This window comes from Sus scrofa, chromosome 3 (genome assembly GCF_054392235.1).
Source record: "Sus scrofa isolate SSC_HxYL_T2T_F1_AM1 chromosome 3, Sscrofa_HxYL_maternal_Yorkshire_Landrace_v2.0, whole genome shotgun sequence".
Classification (NCBI taxonomy): Eukaryota; Metazoa; Chordata; class Mammalia; order Artiodactyla; family Suidae; genus Sus; species Sus scrofa.
In genome coordinates, this window is record NC_139385.1 from 44,360,935 (window position 1) to 44,383,160 (window position 22,226).

General features: G+C 59.5%; 1 protein-coding gene across 3 annotated transcripts in view; it reads left to right on the forward strand.

The window, feature by feature from the left end:
* CORO7 (coronin 7) overlaps window positions 1–22,226 on the forward strand; it is a 56,978-nt gene that overhangs the window by 10,513 nt on the left and 24,239 nt on the right. For all 3 annotated transcript variants that reach the window (XR_014840939.1, XM_005662176.4, XM_005662175.4), the window contains exons 6-9: window positions 643–719; window positions 12,236–12,286; window positions 18,013–18,099; window positions 18,552–18,634. Coding sequence is in view for 2 of the 3 variants with exons in the window: in XM_005662176.4 (XP_005662233.1) it covers window positions 643–719; window positions 12,236–12,286; window positions 18,013–18,099; window positions 18,552–18,634 (298 nt within the window). In the remaining variant the exon portion in view is untranslated. The remainder of the gene's footprint in view (window positions 1–642; window positions 720–12,235; window positions 12,287–18,012; window positions 18,100–18,551; window positions 18,635–22,226) is intronic.

The following is a 22,226-nucleotide window of genomic DNA, read 5'->3' on the forward strand; positions in this document are numbered from 1 at the left end:
CTGGCGGCTCCAGGTGCTCCTTGGCTTGTAGGTGGCCGTCCTGCCCCTCTTCACGTCCTTTTTTCCTCTGCATGTTTGTCCGTCTGATTTCCCCTTTCACAGGACACAATTATTGCGTTAGGGTCCCTCTTAACCACATGAGCTTGTTAACTTGATGGTTTGCGAAGACCCTCTTTCCAGATAAAGTCACATTCACGGGTGTCCAGGGTTAGGACTGGGACATGTCCTTGTAGGGGGCACAGTTCAGCGCAGAACAGGAGGAGTGTCCCAAAATTCATGGACGTACTTTGAAACTGTCACACCGGCTGGGCAGGAGTGGGGATGGCCCAAGCAGGAGTGCAGGGCCGGGGTGCGTGTGGCTGTCCATGAGCTGCATGGCTCACTTCGGGGCGGTGGGGGTGGGGGTTGTTGGTGACCAAGCCTGTGAGGCTCAGGATCGGAGCCCAGGAGCCTGGCGCCTCAGAAGGACGTTGGAGTCGTGGCCGGGAGGGAAGGGCTGTGTGGCACAGCAGGAGGAGCCGCTGCCCCTTCCCCTAAGTTAACCCCAGCCAGGCTGCCTGCACCCGCTTCCCTGACGCCCTTGTTGCCTGGGACGGGGTGGGGGACCCTGGCCCACACCTGATCTTGGCTGCTTCTCCGCAGAGCTGGCGGCCCACGGGGACCTGGTGCAGAGTGCCATCTGGAGCCAGGACGGAGCCCTGGTGGGCACGACATGCAAGGTAAGGGTGAGACGGCGAGTTAAAAGCCTCCAGGTGGCTTAAGGCGCACCCAGATCCAGGGCTGTCGTGTAGCTGAGCGCAGGTCCTGGGCTGCACCTGTCAGGCTTGGCAGTAGTTGTGGGGCAGCAGAGAATGGAGGCCAGGGTGGGCTTTCACGAGCCCCATCCCCTCAGCTACACTCACACCTTGTGCCTCTTGAAGCCCCTGCCCCACTAAAACACATCCACACCGGCCCTCAGCCAGCCTTGCCCGGTGTCTGTCCGCGAGGGCTGCCCCGTGCCTGGTCAGCGGGCCTCAGCATCTCCCTGCCAGGTCCTTGGCCTGCCAGGTCCCATGCTGGCACGGGTGGCCGACACAGGTGCAGGGATCGTATACATGAAAGGATAATTGTGACCCGGGCGACGAAAGAGGGACGCGAGGTGCTTTTCCTGGAGAGGGTGCTGGGTGGAAAGCAGCGCCACTGTGCAAGGTGGCGCTTGTTGCTGTGGAAGCGACTGGAGCGTTTAAAGGCGGGGGGTGGGGGGGGGTGGAGTGGGGGGTCTGCATTTGCGGCTCCCCAGCAGCATTGTGGACAGAGCATTGAGTCGGGGGTGGGGCGGGTATCCACAAGTTAAGCACCCCTCAAGGGAGAGAGGGGCCTCTGGGGGTGGGCTGGGGGGGTGATGAGGCTGGCTCCTGGGCTGGAGGAAGGGCTGCCACTGAGACGGAGCACTCCCCAATGGGTTAAGGTGGTTGGGGGCACATGGGACGGCCGGGCAGAGATGTTGGTTGAGTCCGTGGACTGGGCTCTGGGCAGCCATCTGAGCTGGGAGGGGGGAGCATGGACAGTATCTGTGTGCGTGCGTGCGTGCGTGCGTGCATGTGTGTGTGGTGCCTGCAGAGGGATGGGAGTGCCCTGTGTGGGAGGGAAGGGTGAGGAGGTGACAGAGGGAGCCTGTGGAAGGGTCAGAAGCTGCTGGAGATATGGGGGAGGGGACACCACCACCCCCTCCCGGGGAGGCCTGACGGAAGGCGAGGCACGCAGCCATGCATGTGGGGTCATGGGTGACCTTTGGGGCGCTGGGGGTGTGCTGCTGCCTGAAGGGGCAAGTGGAGGAAGGGGGAAGAGAGGAAGGAGCCTGTGAGGGAGCTTCTGGCAGGGGCAGGGGTCTAGGCTCTTCTGAAGGAGGAAACGCGGGGTCTGCCTGCACGGGAGGGTCCTCTCTCCACCCTCCTTCCTCTGCCTGCTTGGAAGCCCCATGTCCTGGTCTTGCTCCCCTTTTAACCCTTGTTCAATTGATCAAACAGCGGGTTCCAGGCATGGCCTGAGCTCTGGGAGTCGGGAGGTGCATAAGATGGGGGACAGACTCCCTAAGTCCCTAAGGAGCCGCTGCTGGAAGCAGAGGTGCCATGTGATGTAGTTCGCCTGCTCGAGCACAGCTTTCCCGGGACAGTGAGGTCACCGAGGGGGGACACGCGTCCCAGGCAGAGGAACCAGAGTCCTGCGTTTGGGCTGTGAGCCCTCCCTCCAGGGAGAGACCCTCTCTGCTCTGCTTTTCCACGCGCGTGCATGCGTGTGTGTGTGTCTGTGTGTGTTTGTGTGTGGTGCACACGCGCGCGCGCACACTCCAGAGAGCCACACAGAATGAGACAGGGAGGGAGGAGGGAGCTGGAAGGGGATTGTTCCCGGATGTATTTTCTTTTGATCACCCAAGTAGAGCAGTCTGTGCTTGTTTTGTACATTTTGGAGGCAGCGAAGAAGTAAAGCAGCAAAAAAAGAGTCACCTGTAACCCTCCCACCCAGGTCAGGGCCTGTCACCCTCTTGACATCTTGTCACTCTTTCTTCTGTACACGTTGACATCCCACTCTACGTTACTCTGTCCTGTACTTTTTTTGTTCCACAGAATAAAGATTTTCTGCAATTCGTCAAACATTTAGCAACAGCAGAGGAAGTGTCTTAGGACAAAGATGGGCCGTGTGCTCAGTGGAGCCGCTCATCCCGGAAGCGTTGGTTTCTTCCACTTTATGTGGCTGAGTTAGATGCTATAACATGTGAATGCGCTTGTGTACAGGGTCTTTCTCTGCCTTCTCTGGGACTCCCTTAGCCTTAGAGAAGGTTGGGCATTTTCTGTGAAGGTCACACACTTTGCGTTTTGCGGGCCAGGCTGTCTCTATCGGTGCCACCTGGCAACAGAGCAGCAGCTATGGACAGAGTCCGTAAAAGAGGGGCGCGGCAGTGTTCCAGCAAAACTGCATTTGTAGGAGTTCCTGCTGTGGCTCCGCAGTGATGAACCTGACTGTATCCGTGAGGATGGGGAGTCGATCCCCGGCCTTGCTCTCAGCAGGTTACGGACCCCGCGTTGCCTTCAGCTGCGATGTTGGTCGAGGGTGCTGCTTGGATCCTGGGTTGCTGTGGCTGTGGTGCAGGCCGGCAGGTGCAGCTCTCATGCGATGCGTAGCCTGGGAACTTCCACATTCTGCAGGTGCAGCTCTAAAAAGACAAAAACAAAATCAAACTGAGTTTGTAGAACCAGGCCTCTGGTTGGATGTGGCCCGCGGGCCTTACAGCTTGCCCACCGGACTTAGATTCCTACCAGGGCTGGTGCTGGCTGTAGGCTGTGAAGTTTTTTAGGGTGGCTGATGCATTTTAGCCAGGTGCCTTGCTGAGGAGGCTGCCCTGGGGCAGCATGGCTCCAGCTTGGGCCTTGGGAGGAGACGGGTGTCTGTGGGTGAGCAGTGGTCCTTTGAGCCTGGAGAACGGACAGAGCAGGTTGACTGCCCCTGTCCCGTGGTGGTGAGCCCACGAGGAAGTGGACCCTGAACAGGGCCCTGGCTCTGGGCCGCCTCACAGCTCCAGCAGGTGCCCGAAGGGATCAGAGATGCAGCGTGTGGTGTGACGGGAGGGTGGCAGGAGGGTGCCTTGGTTTCCCTGAGCAGACAGGTGAGTATTCTGAGTGAGGACTGGCTTCAGCAGCCGCCGTGCAAACCAGCCTGCCCGGGGGCCCAGCCCTGAAGAGGGAGGGAGGAAGCTGTGTGCCCAGGACAAGCGGTGCCCCTTCTGTGCGAGCCCGCCCAGGCCTGCGGTACCGCCGTCGGGATGGCCCTTCACTTGGGATTGCAGCCCACAAGGCCGGTCCAGCCTGTAGCCTGTGCCCCATGTCCCCTTGGCTCCAGTCCCTCCCCAGCCCCCGGCAGGCTCTCTGGGGAGCAGCTCTTAGGGCCTTGACATGGGTCATTTCCAGAGACACCACCCCTCCCTGGAGCTGGCGGCCCTGCTGGGGGTTAGCGTGAACCAGAGCCTCCAGTGTAGTCAAGGCTGGTTTTGGCGAGGCTGCGAAGGCCTTGAACCATCCCCTGGGGGTCCTGCCAAGTTCAGAGGCAGCTGGGTGAGCACCATGGGTGAGGGCAGCGCGGGGTGGGCTGAGGGTTCTGTTCCGAAGGCAGCGGACACCAGGTGCGGGGCACGCTGAGAGGCGCCGGGGGTGCTGGGGGGACCGTGAGGAGCCGTCGGCCTCCGGGAGAGAGGGCGGCGTGGGCCCGGCGACGGGGCGTGGGCAGGGAGGAGGGACGGTCTGTGGGGCCTGGTGGGACACGGGAGGACCCGGAGAACCCTGGGGACAGGGGGGAGGGCGTCGGTCCCGGGACTGCGTGCAGAGGGTCGGGGGGCGTGCGTGGGAGCCGTCCCTGCTGAGGCAAGGGGACTGGGCTGTCCTCACGCTGACCAGTCCCTGGGCATGTGTGTGGCCGTGGGCAGCAAAGCCAGGATCCTTCAGCACCCAGGGACAGAGGGCCTCACCACAAACCCTGCAGCCATTGCCGACCCTGAGGTGCCACCCCTGGGGACAGCTTTCCCAGGACCTGGATGGCAACTTAGAAGAGGAAGCTGGGGGAGGCCCCCAGGATTCTGGTCTCATCCTCTCCCTGCCCACCACCCACGCTGGGCTCTTGAACTTTGGACCAGCCCCCAGCTGGTCACTCATGGGACTTCTCTGGTGTGGGGGTCCAGCCCTTTCTCCCCAGGGGTCTGAACCCCGTTTACCATCGAAACTGGGCTCAGGAGGGGGTGGAGAATGAAGAGCTCCCTGGTCACAGAGCACGCGGTGTCCACCGTATCCTGCCACCTCCCGCAGGGCGGCTCACCTTCCCGCCTTCTGGCATCTTGGGAGGAGGAATTAGTGTCCAGCTGTGGGCTGTGCCCTCTCCACACAGAGAGCTAATTGCAGGGTCACCCGGTGGGTTGCTGGAGGGGCGCCGAGTGGAGGCCCTCACCTCCACCCCAGGTCCCAGGCTGGGTTGCTGTGCCTGTGGGGACACAGCACCTTGCGATGCTGTTGATCTGGGTGCGGCGTCCTGGGGGAGGGCGCTGTCCTCCAACAGTGTCACCTGACAGTGAGGGCTGGGCGTCAGCACAGTCCTGCATCTGCTGCCCCCTCTTTGTCGTGAAGGGGGAGCCTTGGGATCCTGCCTGAGTGTGTTGAAAGCCAATAACTCCTGGAGTGGTACCAGAGAGGGACTGCCCCCGTAACGCTGGTCAGGTGGAGGTGCCCAGGGCTCTGTCCTGAGTGTGGGGGAGCCCGTGAGTGGGCCCACCCTCAGCAGGAGAGCTCCTGAGCCCCTCTTGGCCGGGGTGGGCAGGCCTGGCTCTGGGTTTGCAGACAGTGCTGCCTGATTTGGGGCGGGGAGGACACTCTCTTCATGTCCCATCCCCCACCCACACACGGAGACGCTCCCTGGCCGTCTGGTTGCACCTCCCATCCTGCCTTGGAGCAGTTCTGCCTCCAGGACCCCCAATGCCCCAGCCAGGTGAGGGGCCGGGCACAGCCCACCGAAGCCCCTTCCTGCTTCCTTCCCCGCTCCTGTTGTCTGGGGAAGGGGCAGGTGGCCACTAGGGGGCGCGTCGGCCTCACAGATGGCTGGGCTTGGCCCACTGGGCTCTCACTCCACGTGGTGGGTTGTGCCAATGAGCCCAGCAAGGACGAGCCTGGGCATCCCAGTGCCACCCCTGTTGTGCGGCCCTTCCGGCCCCCACCAGTCTGGACCTGATGTTGAAGTTCTGTGCTAGGTGGCCCAGCTCCCTTTAGGGAGGCATCCAGGGGTCAAGGCTGTGCCTCGACCTGTGAGCAGTGCTCAGGGGCTTGCTTGCCCGGCTCACGAAGCGCGCTGTGGTGGACTGGCGTCCGGACCTGGCGGCTGGTCCATTGCTGCCAGGCCTCTCCTCCGATCCGGCTCCCACTGCTCATCCTGCCCTGTCTGTCCTCAGCTCTAGTTGTTCTTTCTCTGTCACTTGTTGTCTTTTCGGTGTCTGTAGTTGTCTTTGTCTCCCCCGTGTCTCTCTCTCTCTTTGTCCGTCTCTGTGTTTCCCCATCCTCTCTCTGTCTCTCACTCTTCCCACTGCCTGTCCCTGTCCTGTGCCTCTCACCGTCCTCCTCTGTCTGATCTCTGTCACGCCTGAGGCTGTTGCGTGTTCAGAGCTTATCCCTGGACCGTGCCCACCTGGTACTGAGCACTTGCTAAGTGCCAGTACCATGTGGCTGGCAGGCTTTGCTGGGAGTGACCCGAGAAGCCCGGGCCCGGCCCGTGAAGGGAGGCCCGGCTTCCGAGGCCTCCCTTGTCCAGTTGTGCACTTGCCCACTGCCCCCCGTTCCTGCCGCTTGCTCTCCTCACATGACCTTGTCCCCTGCTGGCCGGCACCTATCTGCACGTCTTGGTCGATGCTCTTCCTTCTCCTTCAGATGCCTTTCCCTCCCCAGCGCAAGCTGCGCTTGCTCTTCTGGGTTCCAGTCAGGTCCAGGTTCCTCCCCAGGGTTGCCTCTGACCACACTCAGCAGGGGGGGTTGCTGGGTCTGCCCCCCAAGCACCCAGGCGGGCCTGGCAGAAGCACCGAGCAGAGGGAGCTGAGAGCCCGCCTTGCCTTGGCGCGTTTGTTACAGCGAAACCAGTGTAGCTACATTAACTAAAGCCCACGGTTGACCTCAGGGTTCCCTCTCGAGGTCTGTTCTCTGGGTTCCAAGTGCATGACGTCACGTATCCATCACGACAGCATCAGGCAGGATCGTTTCACTGCCCTGTGTCGCCCCTTCCTCCCTCCCTCTTCCTGAAGCCCTGGCAACCCCTTATCTTTTTGCTCTTTCTGTATCATTTGCCTTTTCCCAAATGCGGAATATCGTGTAGTTAGACTCATACCATATGTGGCCTTTTCTGATAGGCTTTTTTCATTTAGTGAGATGCACTTACAGGGCTTCTCTGTCTTTTTTTTTTTTTGTCTCTTAGGGCCGCGTAGCATATGGAGGTTCCCGAGCTGGGGGTGACTTCGAGCTGTGCCACAGCCGCAGCAACGCCAGATCTGAGCCGCGTGACCTACACCACAGCTCACGGCAACACCGGATCCTTAACCCGCTGAGCGAGGCCAGGGATCGAACCCTTGTCCCCATTGATGCTAGTCAGCTTCCTTAACCATTGAGCCACGATGGGAATTCCAGGTCTTCCCTGTGTCTTTGTGGACTGAGAACTAATTTTTTTAAATTGTAGTATTAAAAAAACGTATTGTAAAATGTGCCATCTCAACCATTTGAAAGCGTGCCATTTAAATACTAAATATGTTGACATGTTTTGAAACATTTCCAGAACTAAAACTCTACACCTGTTAAACAGCAGCTTCCCTTCGCCGCCTCCTCCAGCCCCTGGTAATCATTTTGCTTTCTGTATTCATGAACGTGACTGCTCATGTAATTCTGCAACTGGCTCATCTCATTTAGCGTGATGTCCTCAAGGTGCGTCCATGTCGTGGCATGTGACAGGAGTTCCTTTTCCAGACTGAGTAGTATTTCGGAGGATGTGTGTCTACCATGTTTTTTTTCAACCGTTCGTCTGTCAAGTGGACACTTGGGTGGCCTCTACCTCTGGGCCATTGTGAATCATGCTGCTTTGGACGGGGGTGGTGCAAATATTTCTTTGTGACGTTGTTTTAGATTCTTTTGGGTTTATCCCCAGAAGTGGAATTTCTGGATCATATGGTAGTTTCTATTTTTAATTTTTTGAGGCACTTCTGGACCATTTATATTCCCACCGACACTACACAAGGGTTGTCACTTTCCGCATCCTCCTACCACTTGTTATTTTCTGGGTTTCTTTAATAGTAGCCGTCTTCTCGGGTGTGAGGGTCTATCTTACTATGATTTTGGTTCGCGATTATCTGGTGATGAGTGACCTCGAACATCTTTTCACGGCTCGTTGGCCATTTGTATGTCTCTGGAGAAACGCCTGTTCAAGTCCTTTGTTCCCTTGTAATTGGGTTATTTGATTTGTTGCTGTTGTTGTGTGGTGCGAGTTCTTTGTATGTTCTAGATACTTATCCTTTATAAGGTAGATGATGTGAAAATATTTGCTCCCATTCCGGGAGTTCCCGCCGTGGCTCTGTGGGATCCGGGGCATCTCTGTCTCTGCAGCACGAGGACACAGGTTTGATCCCTGGCCCGGCCCAGTGTAGTGGGTTGAAGGAGCTGGTGGTGCTGCCACTGTGGTGCAGGTCACACCTCCGGCTCAGGTCAGATCCTTGGCCCAGGAACTCCATATGCTGAGGGGTGGCCAAGAAAAGAGAACAAAAACCACAGTATCTTCTCGCATGCTGTAGGTTGTCTTTTTACTCTGTTGATTATGTCCTTTGATGTTAAATTTTCCAGTTTTTATTTTTTGCTTTTGTTCTATTTTTGCTTTTGTTCTCTGTGCTTTTGATGTTGTAATCATGACCAAACTCCATGTCCTGAACTTTTTCCCCTATGTTTTCTTCTAGGAGTTTTATGGCTTGGGGTCTGAGCTCTTTGTTTTTTATCACATAACAATATTCCACTGTGTGAGTGAACCACAGTCTGTTTATTCATTCACCTATTAAGGAACTTCTTGGCTCCTTCCAGTTTTTTGTTTTGTTTTGTTTTTGGCCATGCTGGTGGCATTTGAACTTCCCAGGCCAGGGCCTGAAACTGCCACAGCAGTGACCTTAACCGCAGCAGTGACAATGCCGGAACCACAGCAGTGACAATGCTAGAGCCTTAACCTCTAGGCCACCAGGGAACTGCTGCTTGGATTTTTTTTTTTTTTTTTTTTTGCTTCAAGTTTCTTGAAACTATAATAAAACTACAGTAAATGTTTATGTGGATGTAAGTTTTTAACTCACTTGGGTAAACACTTAGCACAGTCGCTGGTTCATAGAATAGGAGCAGTAAGAGGTTTCTTTTTATTTATTTATTTTTTTTTTAATTTTTTTTTTTTTTTGTCTTTTTTGGTCTTTTTGGTCTTTGTTGTTGTTGTTGTTGTTGTTGCTATTTCTTGGGCCGCTCCTGCGGCATATGGAGGTTCCCAGGCTAGGGGTTGAATCGAAGCTGTAGCCACCGGCCTACACCAGAGCCACAGCAACGCAGGATCCGAGCCGCGTCTGCAACCTACACCACAGCTCGCGGCTACGCCGGATCGTTAACCCACTGAGCAAGGGCAGGGATCGAACCCGCAACCTCATGGTTCCTAGTCGGATTCGTTAACCACTGCGCCACGACGGGAACTCCGAGGTTTCTTTTTAAGCTTTGTGAGAAACTGCCAACCTGTTTTCCAAAGCGGCCTTATCATTTTGTATTCCCACCAGAAATGAACGACAGTTCCTGTTGCTCCACATTCTCATCAGCATTTGGTGCTGTCAGTTTTTTTTTAAATTTAGCCCTTTTCTAATAGATGTGTAGTTTACTGTTCTAACTGAATTTACATTTCCTTTTTTTTTTTTTTTTTTTTTGGCTGCCCCTGTGGCATGTGGGAGTTTCTGGGCCAGGGTTCAAATCCAAGCCACAGCTGCCTGCCCTTTAACCCACTGCACCGGGCCAGGGATCCAACCATGGCTGCTGCAGAGACAACACTGCGTCCTTAACCCTCTGCGCCATAGCGGGACCTCCCTTTAAGTTTTGTTTTATTGAAATATAGCTGACTGACAATGTTCTGTTAGTTTCACGTGTACAGCACGTGAGTCAGTTATACACATAACTATGTCCGTTCTTTTTTCCCGTATAGGTTATTGCAAACCATTGAGTAGGTTTTCTTGTGCTCTACAGCAGGTTCTCATCTGTTTTATAGGGTAATGTGTGTATGTTCTTCCCACCCCCCCAGTTCTTCCCACCCCTCAATGGTTTCCTTGTAGCACCCATAAGATTGTGGTTTTAAAATCTGTGATTTGTTTTCTTTTTCTTTCTTTCTCTCTCTCTCTCTCTTTTTTTTTTTTTTTTTTTTTTTTTGAGGGCCGCACCTGTGGCATATGGAAGATCCTGGGCCTGTGAGAACTCCTGTTTCTGTTTTATAAATAACTTCCTGGGAGTTCCCCTTGTGGTTCAGTGGGCTAAGAATCCAGCTGGTATCCACGAGGATGTGGGTTCGATCCCTGGCCTTGCTCAGTGGGTTAAAGGATCTGGTGTTGCCGTGAGCTGCGGTGTGGGTCACAGATGTGTCTCAGATCGTGCGTTGCTGTGGCTGTGGTGTAGGGCGGCAGCTGCAGCTCCCATTGGACTCCTAGCCCAGGATCTTCCATGTGCCATGGATCCAAAAAAAAAAAAAGTTATTTCCAAACCCAAGGTCACTTAGGTTTTCTCCTGTGCCATCTTCTGGAGGTTTTTTTTTTTTTTTTTCCTCTAATTTCTCTCTCTCTGTCTCTCTCTCTTTTTTTTTTTTTTTTTTTTTAAGGCCATACTTGAGTCATATGGAAGTTCCCAGGCTAGGGGTGAAACCTCAGCTGCAGCTGCTGGCCTACACCATAGCCACAACCATGGCAGATCCGCACCGCGGAACCTAAACCACAGCTCGTGGCAACACTGGATCCTTAACCCACTGAGCGAGGCCAGGGATCAAACCCGCAATCTCGTGATTCCAAGTCATATTCATTAACCACCAAGCCATGACGAGAACTCCGTGGAGGTTTTATAATAAATGTTTGCATTTTGTGTTTAGGTCTGTGATTCTTGTGGTGGATGTAAAGTCTGGGCCTAGATTCACGTCTTTGTGTGTGGTCGTCCCCTGGGTCCAGCCCCACTTGTTGAAAAGACTGTCTTTGCTCCGTCATGTTGCCTTTGCCTCTTTGTCGAAGATGAGACTAGTTCGGCAGCGGGGGGTGGGTGGGGGGGAGTGTTGCTCTCTGGGCCGGTCCACACCACCCCGATTCCTGTCCCTTTAGAGCCCAGGGAGGTAGCACCAACCCTCCAGCTTTGCTCTCTGTTCATACCGTGTGGGCCATTCTGAGTCTCGCCTGTTGGCGTCAGCCTCTCCATCTGTTGATACCCACCGGATGACTTGCGGGGGTCTTCGCTGGGATCGTGCTGGACCTAGAGAGCACGTTGGGACGACCTGCCATCTTGCTAGGACAGGGCACATGGATGCGCTCTTCATTTGTTGTGTGCTTTGATTTCCTTCATCAGGGCTTTGCCGTGTTCCTTGTGTAGGTCTCGCGCATATGCAGGTAGATTTACAGCTCAGCATTTCAGGTGTGCGGGTGCGGACATAAATGGCACGGTGGTTTTCATTTCTAAGTACGCTTGCTCATCGCTGGCACCTTGATTTTCAAAATGTGAAAGCAGGCATCCGTGCTGCTTGAACCCGATGGGGGCTGTGCTGAGATGTGGGAGGGAAAAGCTGGGTCACCCTTCCCTGGCCTCAGCCCTGGGCCCCGGCACGGACTCGCAGCCGGTCCTGGTCCAGACCTCTCTCCTTGTTCAGCAGACTTGCAGATCCTGCGGGAATGTGGTCGGACACATGGGGCTTTTTGCTTATTTTTCCCACAGCACAGCCACACCAGGCCGTGTTCTTTCCCATCGTCCTCTCCGCTCTAAGCAAGTCCTCATGGCCAAGCCTGTGCGTAGTCAGTGGATACAGGATACGCTGCCTGTCCCCAGGTTCTTTTTGCACGTGTGTTTGTGTGCACTCTTACCCCCTCACACACACACACAGCAATTCCTCCACAGAAATAAAGCTGCTGTGTGAGGTATGGGATTTTATTTTGTTATGGCTGTTTCTTTCTCCTTTGGTGTGTTCCCATCCCCGCCCTCGGGCGTTCTGTCCCGGAACTGTGAGTGGAGAGATGGAGGAGCGTGCACTTGCTGCCCGTTTAGACCTCAGGTTGGGTCTAGACGTGGCGTTGTCTCCCGAGTCCCTCTGGGCTGGGCTGAGCGTAGGGTGGACACTCACCTACCCTAGGCTCTGGTCTGGGCCTCAGTCTCTCCATCTCGAAGGGGTCATGGTAATGGCGCCGCTTCGTAAGGGGGTTGGGAAGATGGGGAGCCATCATGCGTGTCACGTGCTTGGCACATAGTAGGTGCTCAGGAAATGGGAACTCTTGTCGTCGAGTTCTCTGTTGTGGGTGACTGGGGCAGGAAAGGGGGCCTGGTTCCCGATGTGAAGGAGGAGCCAGGCTGGGGATGGGTCACCTGGTGTGTGATGGGGGTGAGGAAGACAGGCTGACCCCAGAGAGCTCCCCTGCCCTAATTGTGCTCTCTGTTTTGCCCCTTGGCCTCTCCAGGACAAGCAGCTGCGGATCTTTGACCCCAGAGCAAAGCCCGAGGCCTCCCAGGTGAGTTGTGTGGGCAGCGGGGCTGGGATGAGGCCCTGGTGGCTCCAGCAGGCGCCGGCGGGGGCAGCTCAGCGTCTGGCACACAGATTCTGCCACACCCGGTGCCCCTGGCCAAGGCCTGGCGGGTTCGTGGGGTCACCTGGGAGGTGGCTGTTGCTGCTAGAAGCTCTTTCTGGGAAGCATGTTCTGGGTCCTGAGAGGGTCCAGCTTTGATCTCAGGGTGGGGCACAGCCAGACTGCCCACATACCTTCGGTGGAGGCATCCTGTGGCTTCAGGAAGCTAATTTGAGACCCAGCTTCCTCTCCTCCTTTGAGACCTTCGTCCCACCCGCCCTTCCTGGTGTGGTCAGCTGGGGCCAGCCATGGAGGAGCCAAAAAGACACAGCCCCTGCCCTCTGCACCCCTCCAGTCTCACAGCTGGTGCTGGGGGCAGGGGCAGGGGTGCTGCCAGAGCCCTGGGCCCCAAGTCTTCCACAGAGCATGGTTGGTTTGTCTGTGGCTGTGTACAGGGTGCATGTAGCCCTTGGCGTTCTGGGTTCATGGGCAGGCCTTGGGTTCATGCCACAGGTCTTGATCCACTGGGAACTTGAGAGAAGCTTGTTGCTGGGCACAGGGTGTCCTGTGATGAATGAGACAGACATGGGGTGATGGCTGGGGGGCTTCTCTTGCTTCAGTGTTTAGTGCTTCCTTGAGGAGCTGGCTCGGTGCTGAGGCCTGAGTGACACGGCAGACCACCTGGAGTGCCGTGAGTTTGTCCCAGGAGCCTGAGCAAGGGGCCTGGTGCCTGTCTGTGGGAAGCCGTTAGAGTTAACAAGCAAACGGTGACATGAGCAGATTTACATTTTATTTTATTTTAAAATTTTTATTTATTTTGCCTCTTTTTTTTAAGGGCCACACCCATGGCATGTGGGGGTTCCCAGGCTAGGGGTCCATTTGGAGCTACAGCTGCCGGCCTACACCACAGCCGTAGCAGCACGGGATCCGAGCCGCATCTGTGACCTACACCACAGCTCATGGCAACGCTGGATCCTTAACCCACTGAGCAAGGCTAGGGATCGAACTTGCAGCCTCATGGTTCCTAGTTGGGTTGTTTCCACTGCACCAGGGTGGGAGCACCCAGATTTACATTCTAAAAAGATTTTTCTAGAAACCGAGGAGCCGTCTTTCCTGAGGAAGGTGAAGGGACACGCTCCAGGGACGCGCTCCTCAGTGAGGCCCCCGGCCCAGCACAGAGGCCCCCATCTGCATTTCTAGGACTTGTTCCCCACCCGAAGCCAAGGGCAATCCTCCATGCTAAACCCGGCCAGTGAGCCAGGGGGCTGCGTTCCCTCTTGTGCACACACGCACACGCACGCACACACACAGGAACCCCTTCAACCGCCAAGTGCACCTTACTGCCCAAGACAGGACAGTCAGTTCCGCCTCTACTGGCCAAAGACCAGGAGGAGGCCGTGTCCTGACAGGTGAACCAAGCGCAGCGGAAGTGGCTTTAGCCCCACTCTGGCCATGCTTCCGGCAAGGCTGGCTCTTGGTCCCCTCGCCCTGTGCTGGGTGGGGAGCTGTTGGAGCCCTGGGGCAGTGTGGGCGTGGGCGGAGTGTGGTTTCCGCAGCTGACCTCCAGCCTTCGGATGGGGGCCGGGGCGCAGCTGGAGGAGGGAGGCTGAGGCCTTCTTCCCCGGGCTTTCTCAGGTCACTTTCTCTCCTGCCCAGGGTCCAGGGCAGGGTGCCCGGCACCTCTGCTCTCTCCTCCCTTCTCCCCTCCTCCTCCTCCTGCAGCGGGGGCTGGCGATGGTGCGGAGGTAGAGCGTCTGTGGCCGCCGTCCAAGGGCTCCAAGTTCAGAGCAGAGAGAGGGAGGCGATCTGGTTCTGGGGGGAGCCCCCCTGAAGGGGGTTTCGGGGCCGAGGAAACCTGGGAAGAGCGTGGGTGGCTCTCACCCCCTCCCAGCTCCTGGGACGGTGCCTCTGCTCGCCTGGCCCGCTGTTGCAGTTGCGGGGGCAGCGGTGGGGCCTGGAATGCCGCCCTCCGCCTGGCCCTGCCCCCACTTCCGCCAGGGCATCTGGCCCACACCTGGCTTCTATTATGAAAACCGCTGCTGGCGGCCAGGGCCGGCGTGAGCCGAGGGGCCAGCTCACGGGGAGAGGCCTTCAGGAGTGCCTTCTCCCGAGATCCTCCTTCCCCGCTAGAGGAGGGCATGGGGGGGCAGGGGGTAGGCACTGCCCTCCCCCAGCCTCTGCCCTCCCTGCCCCAGTGGCTCGCCCCGCCGACTGGAGCCTGGGCAGGGAGGCCTGGGGACTCCTCCTCCTCCGTCTTTTTCGGTCCCTGCCTCTGGTGACTGGAGCTCCGAGCAGGGGCTGCTTGGGTGGCTCCCGCCAGTTCACACCCGCTGCTTTGCTTTCAGGTTGCATTTATGACGGGTTATTATATCCCAGGCCCTAGGCTCGCATGACCTCCTTCCAGCCTCATAACCGTCCAATAAAGTTGTCTTTTGGTCATTTTTGCCCCAGGGTCTCATAGCGGGTGCCAGAGGCAGGTTTGGCCCATCTGACCCTGGAGTCCTGGGCCTCTCTGCTGCCCCTTCACTGGGCCAGAGCCCCGGAGGGTATGGCCGCGGGTGGCCGAGGTCCTGAAGTCATGGCTGTGCCAGGGAAGCAGCACCTGTGGCTGAGGGGGTACCCAGGGGTGGTGAGGCCTTGGCATGTTTGTCTGGGGCAGGAGGGGGCTGGAGGAACCGTGCCTTCCAACCAACCCCCTTGTCAGGAGGGCCTGACCGGCCAGGATCTGGAGCCCAGAGCTGAGCCTGGCCCAGGAGGGGTGTGGGTGGGTGGTGGTAGAAGGTCCTCTCATTGAGGCAGGAGCCCAGGGCTGCTCTTCCAGCCGCCCTGCCCCACACAGGAAGTGTTGCCGTGGCGACAGAGAGGGGGATTTGGCTGCACTGCAGCTGGAATGCCGGGTATGCGCCTGCTCTTGGCGCCCCTGTGCTGGGCAGGCGCTGCCTGGCCTCCACCCCCCTCTTCTCTCTTCGGGGGGCCAGGTGTAGGGGAGACGTGGGGGACTGGGGAGCCGCTTCTCCCTGAGCAGAACACCCAGCTGCCCCGCTGCTTCCTGGGACGTGGCTGGGACCTTGCGGGGGCCGGGGGGTGGGGGTCCCAGCCACTCAGCCCCTGGAGGATGAGACTCCTGGGACCTGGAGAGAGGGCGCCTCCTCCCCAGTCCCACCCAGGTCAGCCAAGAACTTGGCAGTTTTGAAAATGGAGCTCATTCCTGTGGTCTGAGGCTAGAGGTCTGGGGGGTGGGGGTTGGTCCTTGGCCGCCCTCCCCCATTGATGGGGCTTCCTCTGGCCCCTGGGCGGACGGAGCTGGCTGTGCCCGTGGCAGATGCAGGCCGCGCCAGGCTCAGCTCCAGCTCTGACCCTGTCTTCACTTCCTTGGTGCCATGCTGTGCCCTCTAAGACCAAAGCCAGGGTGGAGTGCTGTGGGGCGGGCTGACTCGTCAGCCCACACTGCCCCTCCAGCTCTGCCTGGGCCCAACAGCCTGGTTCCCTGGGTGAGTTCGTCCAGGGATGATCGCTGGAGAGCCTACGTGCCTGCATCTTGGGCTCCTCCTGGCCTGGGCTCTGCGGCCTTCCGCTGTGCCCCTCTCCTCACCTGTCCCTGCCTCAGCTCCTCCTCGGCAGATAACAGACGCCTGGCAGGTGGCCGTCCTTCCTGCTGGTGGCTTGGGCAGGGGGCTTCCTCTGTCGGGCCTCTGGTTTCTCCGTGTGTGAAAGAGAAAGGTGGGAAACACAGGCCAAGGAATGTCCCATCCCTAACCTGTGCCTCTGGCGGGAAAACGTCTGCTCGCTGCCCACAGGCCCTGCAGGCCTTGCACAGCCGCCTCCCCTCCCCTGACCCTGTGGCTGTGCCAGCCTCTTCGCTCTCTGAGGCCCAGCTCTTCATAGTTGCTGGTTTTGCCTCGAGCTCACGTCTGCTGATCTTCCACTCAGATGTTACCTTAAATTCACTTCTCTCAATTGTGCTCTGTTGTACCCTGTTACCATGCTTTAAGAAATGCACATTGGAGTTTCTGCTGTGGCGCAGCTGGATCAGCAGTGTCTCTGTGGTGCCAGGTCGCAGTTTCAATCCCCAGCCCAGCACAGTGGGTTAAGGATCCGGTGTTGTTGCAGCTGCGGTGTAGGTTGCAATTTCGGCTCAGATCTGATCCGTGGCCCAGGAACTCCATATGCCAAGGGGCGACCAAAAAAGAAAGCATGAAAGTGCATTGACTCGTGCCAGACACAGCCCTGAGCGCTTACCCCCCACAGCAGGTCTGTTCCGGTCTCTTCATTCAGGGCAGGAAACAGCGGCACGGGGGCTGCCAGTGGCAGGGCGTTCGTTCACCCAGGCAGCCTGACTCCAAAGCTTGCACCCTTAGCCGCCCCCTCCAGCAGCCTGCTGAGTTACTGCCATCGGGTTCCCATCTGCCTCTCAACCTGCGCGTTCTGCGGCTTCAGGGACCATTTCTGTTTCGCTGACCCTGTCCCTGGCGCCAGCCATCATATCACAGAAGAACAGATGGACCAGCAGCCCTGCTGCACCCAGGCCATGACCCTGCACGGCCGTGGAGGGACGAATGGTGTGCGAGTGTGGTGCCAGCCGCCTGGTGCTGCTCACCCTGGTGAGAGGGTGAGAGTCCACGGGACACTTCTCACCGACTCGGGGGTGTCAGGGGCAGAGCTGCCCCTCGCCCTGCCCCTGCTGATGAAGCAGGGATGTCGGCCCCAGTCTCAGGCTCCAGCTCTGACTTCCGGTGCCGACGGCAGCCGGGTGGAAAGGGAGCAGTGAGAAAAGCCCTTGAACGACACGGAGCCATTTCCGACAGTCTCCCACGCCGGGGTCGGTCTCTGCGGGCTGGGGAGGGGGCGCCGGGCCAGCTCCTCAAGGCACCTCCCTCCCTCCCTCATTCATTCCCAAGGAGATCGTGGGAAGCCGGGAGGAAGCTGGCCCCAGTTTGGGGTGAGCTATTTTTAGTAACAGGGTCTTTAGTCTCAGGCTCCAGGGGCCGGGGTGACTGGGAGGGAGCTGTTTGCATTTCCTCCTCTGCCCCCCCACGCCCGCCAGATCCCCCGTGCCTGGGCCCGGGGGACAGGGCCTCCCGGGTGGGAACTCGCCACTCCTCTCCAGGGACCAGGAAGCCTTCCTGCTGGCAGCTCCGGCGCCCTGGGAGGGCGAAGCAGGCCGCTTCTCCACCTTCGCTGGGGACTGTTCCCTGAGCTTGGCACCAGGCCCTCTCCCGGCCCCTGGCAGCGTCAGGAGGCGGCAGTAATGCTCATAATCCCTCGATTTGCACGGCGCTTTGTGGCAGGCCTGTCCCTGTCGCATGTGGCCTCAGCTGATCCTCCCGACAGCCCTGGGAAGCAGGCAGCCCGGGCCACGAGGAGGGAAGACGAAGTTCCCAGAGGGCGTTGGGGTCCCCAGAGCCCAAGGACGGTGACCGGCAGCCAAACGCCACCCTCCCGAGCCCCCGGAGGGTCAAGAGGGGCCTGTCGGAGAGCAGAGCAGCCCAACAGGCCGCTTAGGAGGAAGGAGACCAAGCCCAAAGTCAGTGACCAGGTCCACACTGGGTGCACAGCTGCGCCCAGCTGGCCTCTGGGGGGCACCGCCCTGGCCCCTCCTGGTCTCTAAGGAGCTCTCAGGTGGGTACCCCCCGAGTAGGCCCCCGGGGCTCAGCACCATCTCTTCCCTCCAGAGCACGCAGGCCCACGAGAACAGCAGGGATGGCCGGCTGGTGTGGACGGGCACCCGGGAGCACCTTGTGTCCACCGGCTTCAACCAGGTAGGGTCCTCCCGGAGGAGCGGGGCACCCTCACGAGAGGGCAGGACGAGGCCCCCGGGAGGCAGGGCTGCGCCGGCTCCAGGCCTATCCATATACGGCCCTGCGTGCGGCCGGGTCTCAGCCCCAGGGGACGAGTGGCTGCTGGAAACTGGCAGATTCCATTTGCAATAGCTAAGCCTGACCCTGGGAACCGTGGTGGGCCCCCCCAGGGGCCAGAGTCCATGGAGGGAACCGCCCCTTGTCCCATGTCACCTAAGGGTTCTTAAAGGGGCAGGACATGAAAACCCAAACTCTCCGTCCCTGGCACAATGCACCCCCACCCCGGCTGCCCTCCAAGCTCTGCTCTGGGGCAGGTGCCCCTGGGCTGGGCTGTGTCCTTAGTCCCTGGGTTCCTGGGGAGCCCTGGGGCTGAGGGATGGCTCCCCAAGTCCCTCTCTGTCCCTTCCCTGCAGATGCGTGAGCGTGAAGTCAAGCTCTGGGACATCCGTCTCTTCTCCGGGGCCCTAGCCTCCCTCACCCTGGACGCGTCCCCCAGGTACGAGCGGCTGGGGTGTTGGGACAGCAGGGGCGGGGGTCTGAGGGCCCAGATGCTGTCTGTCATTGTGCGCCCGGGGCCACAGGGCCGGCATCCACCCATGTCTCACCCTGGGGTGTTCTGGCGTTTGGGGAGAGGACTGTGACGGGGCACGTGTGGGGACGGTGGGGGGCTGGGGGGCACCTGTTTGGCTCTGCGTATCCTGGTGAAGCTGAGGACCGCGAAGACGGATGCAGCGTTGTGGGGTGGCCACGGGGTGAGGCGGGGACATGTGGGCTGGTGCGTCTGGTGGCTCCAGTAGCAGACAGAGGCAGGCTTTGGACCCGCAGGCTCTGTGGACCTCCTGGGCTCTGGTCCCTTGCTTGTCCCTGGTGGTCCTGGGCGGGTTGGGGGGCGGGTGCGGACAGCCTGAGGTACAAGTGCACCTCCTCCTCTACCCTCCTGCTGGCGGTGCCCACGGGGTCTGTGCCAGGACAGCCCAGGCACCGGGAGGCTGCTGAGGCGATGAGGTGCAGGAGGCTGGGGACCAGCCTGGCTGGGGTGGGAGGTGGTGGAACCTGGTCACCGCTCAGCAGTGGCTCTCAGGGCGGCGGGCTGAACCTCTCACCCAGGCAGGGACCTGCAGAGGCCAGAGCCGGGATGGGGCCTTCGTCTTTGAATATCCGTCCAGCTCCTTCCTCTTCTGTTTTACAGCCAGGGACACTGCATGCTGGCGGGCACAGTGACCCGTCCAGGCTCCAGGAGCAGGGAGGGCTGTGTCTGTGCACGGCCAGCTGAGTGCCCCCGAGAAGGGGTCACCATCAGGGTGGCAGTGACCCTCTGTTCCCACCTCTCTCCCAACTCAGGAGAGGCTGGGGAGCTGGAAGGACCCCTTTTGTGGATGAGGGAGGCGAGGCTAAGTGAGGTCCCACACCTTCCTGAAAAGCACACGGGACACCGGGGGCCTCTTCCAGCTCTTGGCCCTGGGGATTCAGGAGCTGTTACAGGACCCCCTGGCTGGAGGAGTCAGGGTACCCGGGCCTCCTGGTTTCCTATTCAGCAGCCCTCTCAGCCCTGAGGCTGCGCTGGTATCTCTTGTCCTCCAGGCCTCCCCAGGCCAGATGGCCCCTTCCTTCCAGGGCGGCTGGGCCTGACAGAGGGGGGAGCTGGCTCAGTTTGGAAAGGGACCAGGCACCGGCCATCAACTGCTTCTCTCCCCCACCCAATTTCCTGCCCTGCAGGCTCCGCCCCTGAGGAGCGGCCCCCAGCGTGGCCCCCGGGGGCGGTAATGATGCCCAGACCCCATGGTGCCACTGGCCAAGGCTGACCCTGTAATTACAGCAGTTAAGAATAGCTTCGCAGGGCCAGTGAGGCCTGGAATTTCTCAAATCACTCCCAGATGGGCGGCCAGGCCGGTGTCCCGCCCCCTTCGTCCCCCAGTCCTGGCCGCTGCCCGCTGGGCCCACGCCCTTGGCAGGGGTGTCGGGACTCTCCAACCCTCTGCAAAGCTGGTGGATGCCAGGGATGCGTGCCAGCCTCCAGGCCGGCGAAGTGGCGAGTCCCCTGCCCCCAGGCTCCCCCCACCATAAGCCAGAACCCCTCAGGAGCTCCCCTGGAGCGTCAGGGGATGCAGAGTGAGCTGGGTTGAAGGTGGAAAGTGCAGGGTGTCGGCTTCGGGCCCTGCGTGGTCTCCTCCACACCCGTTTCTTCTCCAGTTTACAGTTTGCATCTCAATTTGGACAGAACAGTGTGAGCCCTTAGAAGAGCCCCAGGGGGCCAGGGGTCAGGCACACGCCCTCCCCTTCCTCTCCTGCCCAGGGGCCTCTGTCTCTGCTCCCACCTGTGTCCCCCATCCCTGTGGTTTGCAGGGTGCACCCCCCCCCCAGGAGGAGATGGGCCATGTTGGGAAGAGCAGGGCGTTGGGTCCCGTCTGTAAGGCTGGGCTCTGGTGGCAGGTCTGCACGGGGCCACCTTGGGCTTCCTGTGAGCCAGGCCCTGTGCGAGGTGGAGGCGGGGTTTGCCGGCAGTGCCTGGGCTGGTGGAGCTGCTCGTGCTCTGGTCCAGGAGACACAGAAACACCACCTGACTCGGGTGCCCTGTTCCTGGGCTGGGTGAATGCTTAGCAGTATTGGTCCAGGGCCGAAAGCAGGTGGGGGTCTTTCTCACATGTTACCAGAGATGTGGCTAAAGCCCGAGAAGCTGAGCCTCTGTTGAGCAAATGTGCAGCATGGAGGCTGGGGTTCTGTCTGCTTCTTCACCCTGTGGTGTCCGCCCTTGGTCGGAGGCACAGCCCCGTTTCCGCCCCCCCCGCAACTCCCCAGCTAGTTTCTGCTGCTTGCAGTGGCTCCTCCCCTCTCCTGGAGCCCCAAGCCCTCCCCCTAAAAGCTGGCAACCGCCTCCTGGGCTAGGGAGCAGGCGTCCGGATCCATCCTTGCCTGCCTTGAGCCCGCCGCTGTCTCACCGAGATTGCCTGGCCTGCCGTTCTCTTTTACAGAGGGATTGATCGTGGTGCCCGAAATGGGGGCATAGGTAGCCTGTGTGGCACAGGGCCTGTGGCAGGGAGGACCCGGCAGGTGGGGGCTGGCATTTCCCCACGTCAGGATGCCCCTGGGGAGTGGCTGTTTCTCGGCTTGGTCCCCACGCGGCCCGTGGCCCTCCCTTCATCCCCCGGCCCCTCATCTGATGCGATGCCCAAACACCTTTTCTGGGAGGGCTGGCGAGAGTGCCCAGCCCCCTTCCTTGGGGCCGTGCCACCTGCCCCGCCCCTGCTGTCCCACCAGCCAGGTTTAGCTTTGCAGCAAAAACATTCATTCAGCAGCCGCTGTGTTTAGCAGCAGCCCACAGGCCCACAATGGCCCCTTTGACGGGGCCGCTGAAGGGGAGGGCAGGCCTTACCAGGGCCGTTCCCCTAATGGGACCCAGGCCCTCAGGAAATCCACCTGGGCTGCTGCTGCCACCACGGGAAGAAAGGGCCCCACCAGGCCCACTGCCACCACCCTCGCCCACCATGAGCTGCCCCCAGCCTCCTCCCGTCTCACGCCAGAACTCTCAGCAGCAGGTCACTGAATCCAGAGCCTCTCGGGGACCAGGCCCAAGTCTGTGCTCGCATCGGCGCCCGCAGCTGTAGGGCCCCGCTCCCCAGGCCTTGCTGGGCTGCCTCCTTCCCGCCAGGGTGAGGCTGGAGGCCAGGGGCCGTGACCCGTGGGGGAACGTGGGCATGGAGCCTTAGGGAGGTGCGTCGTAGCCTTTGCAGGGAGGGCCTTGCTGTGGGCCCAGGGGCACCCCTCCTACCGGAGGGTAATAGGAAAAGTTGCCGTGTATCTGCCACTGCCCCAAGTTCTCAGCTCCTCATCCGGACCAGGGCTGTGTGCGGCACCCCTGGCCCTGCCCCCACCTCGGCCTGTGGCTTCCTGGAAAACACTCTCGCTTCCGGGGTTTCTGGAAAGCCTGGGTACATCCCAAGTGCAGAGAGTAAAGGGGCATCACAGGGCGAGCAGGCCTCTGCAAGCTGGCCTCAGACCTTTGGTCCTGTCCCTGGGCCACCTGCTCCTCCAGGCCCTGGCCAGGCCCCTGGTCTGCAGCGAGGGCGGGGGGCTGGAAGCAAGGTCCCCCA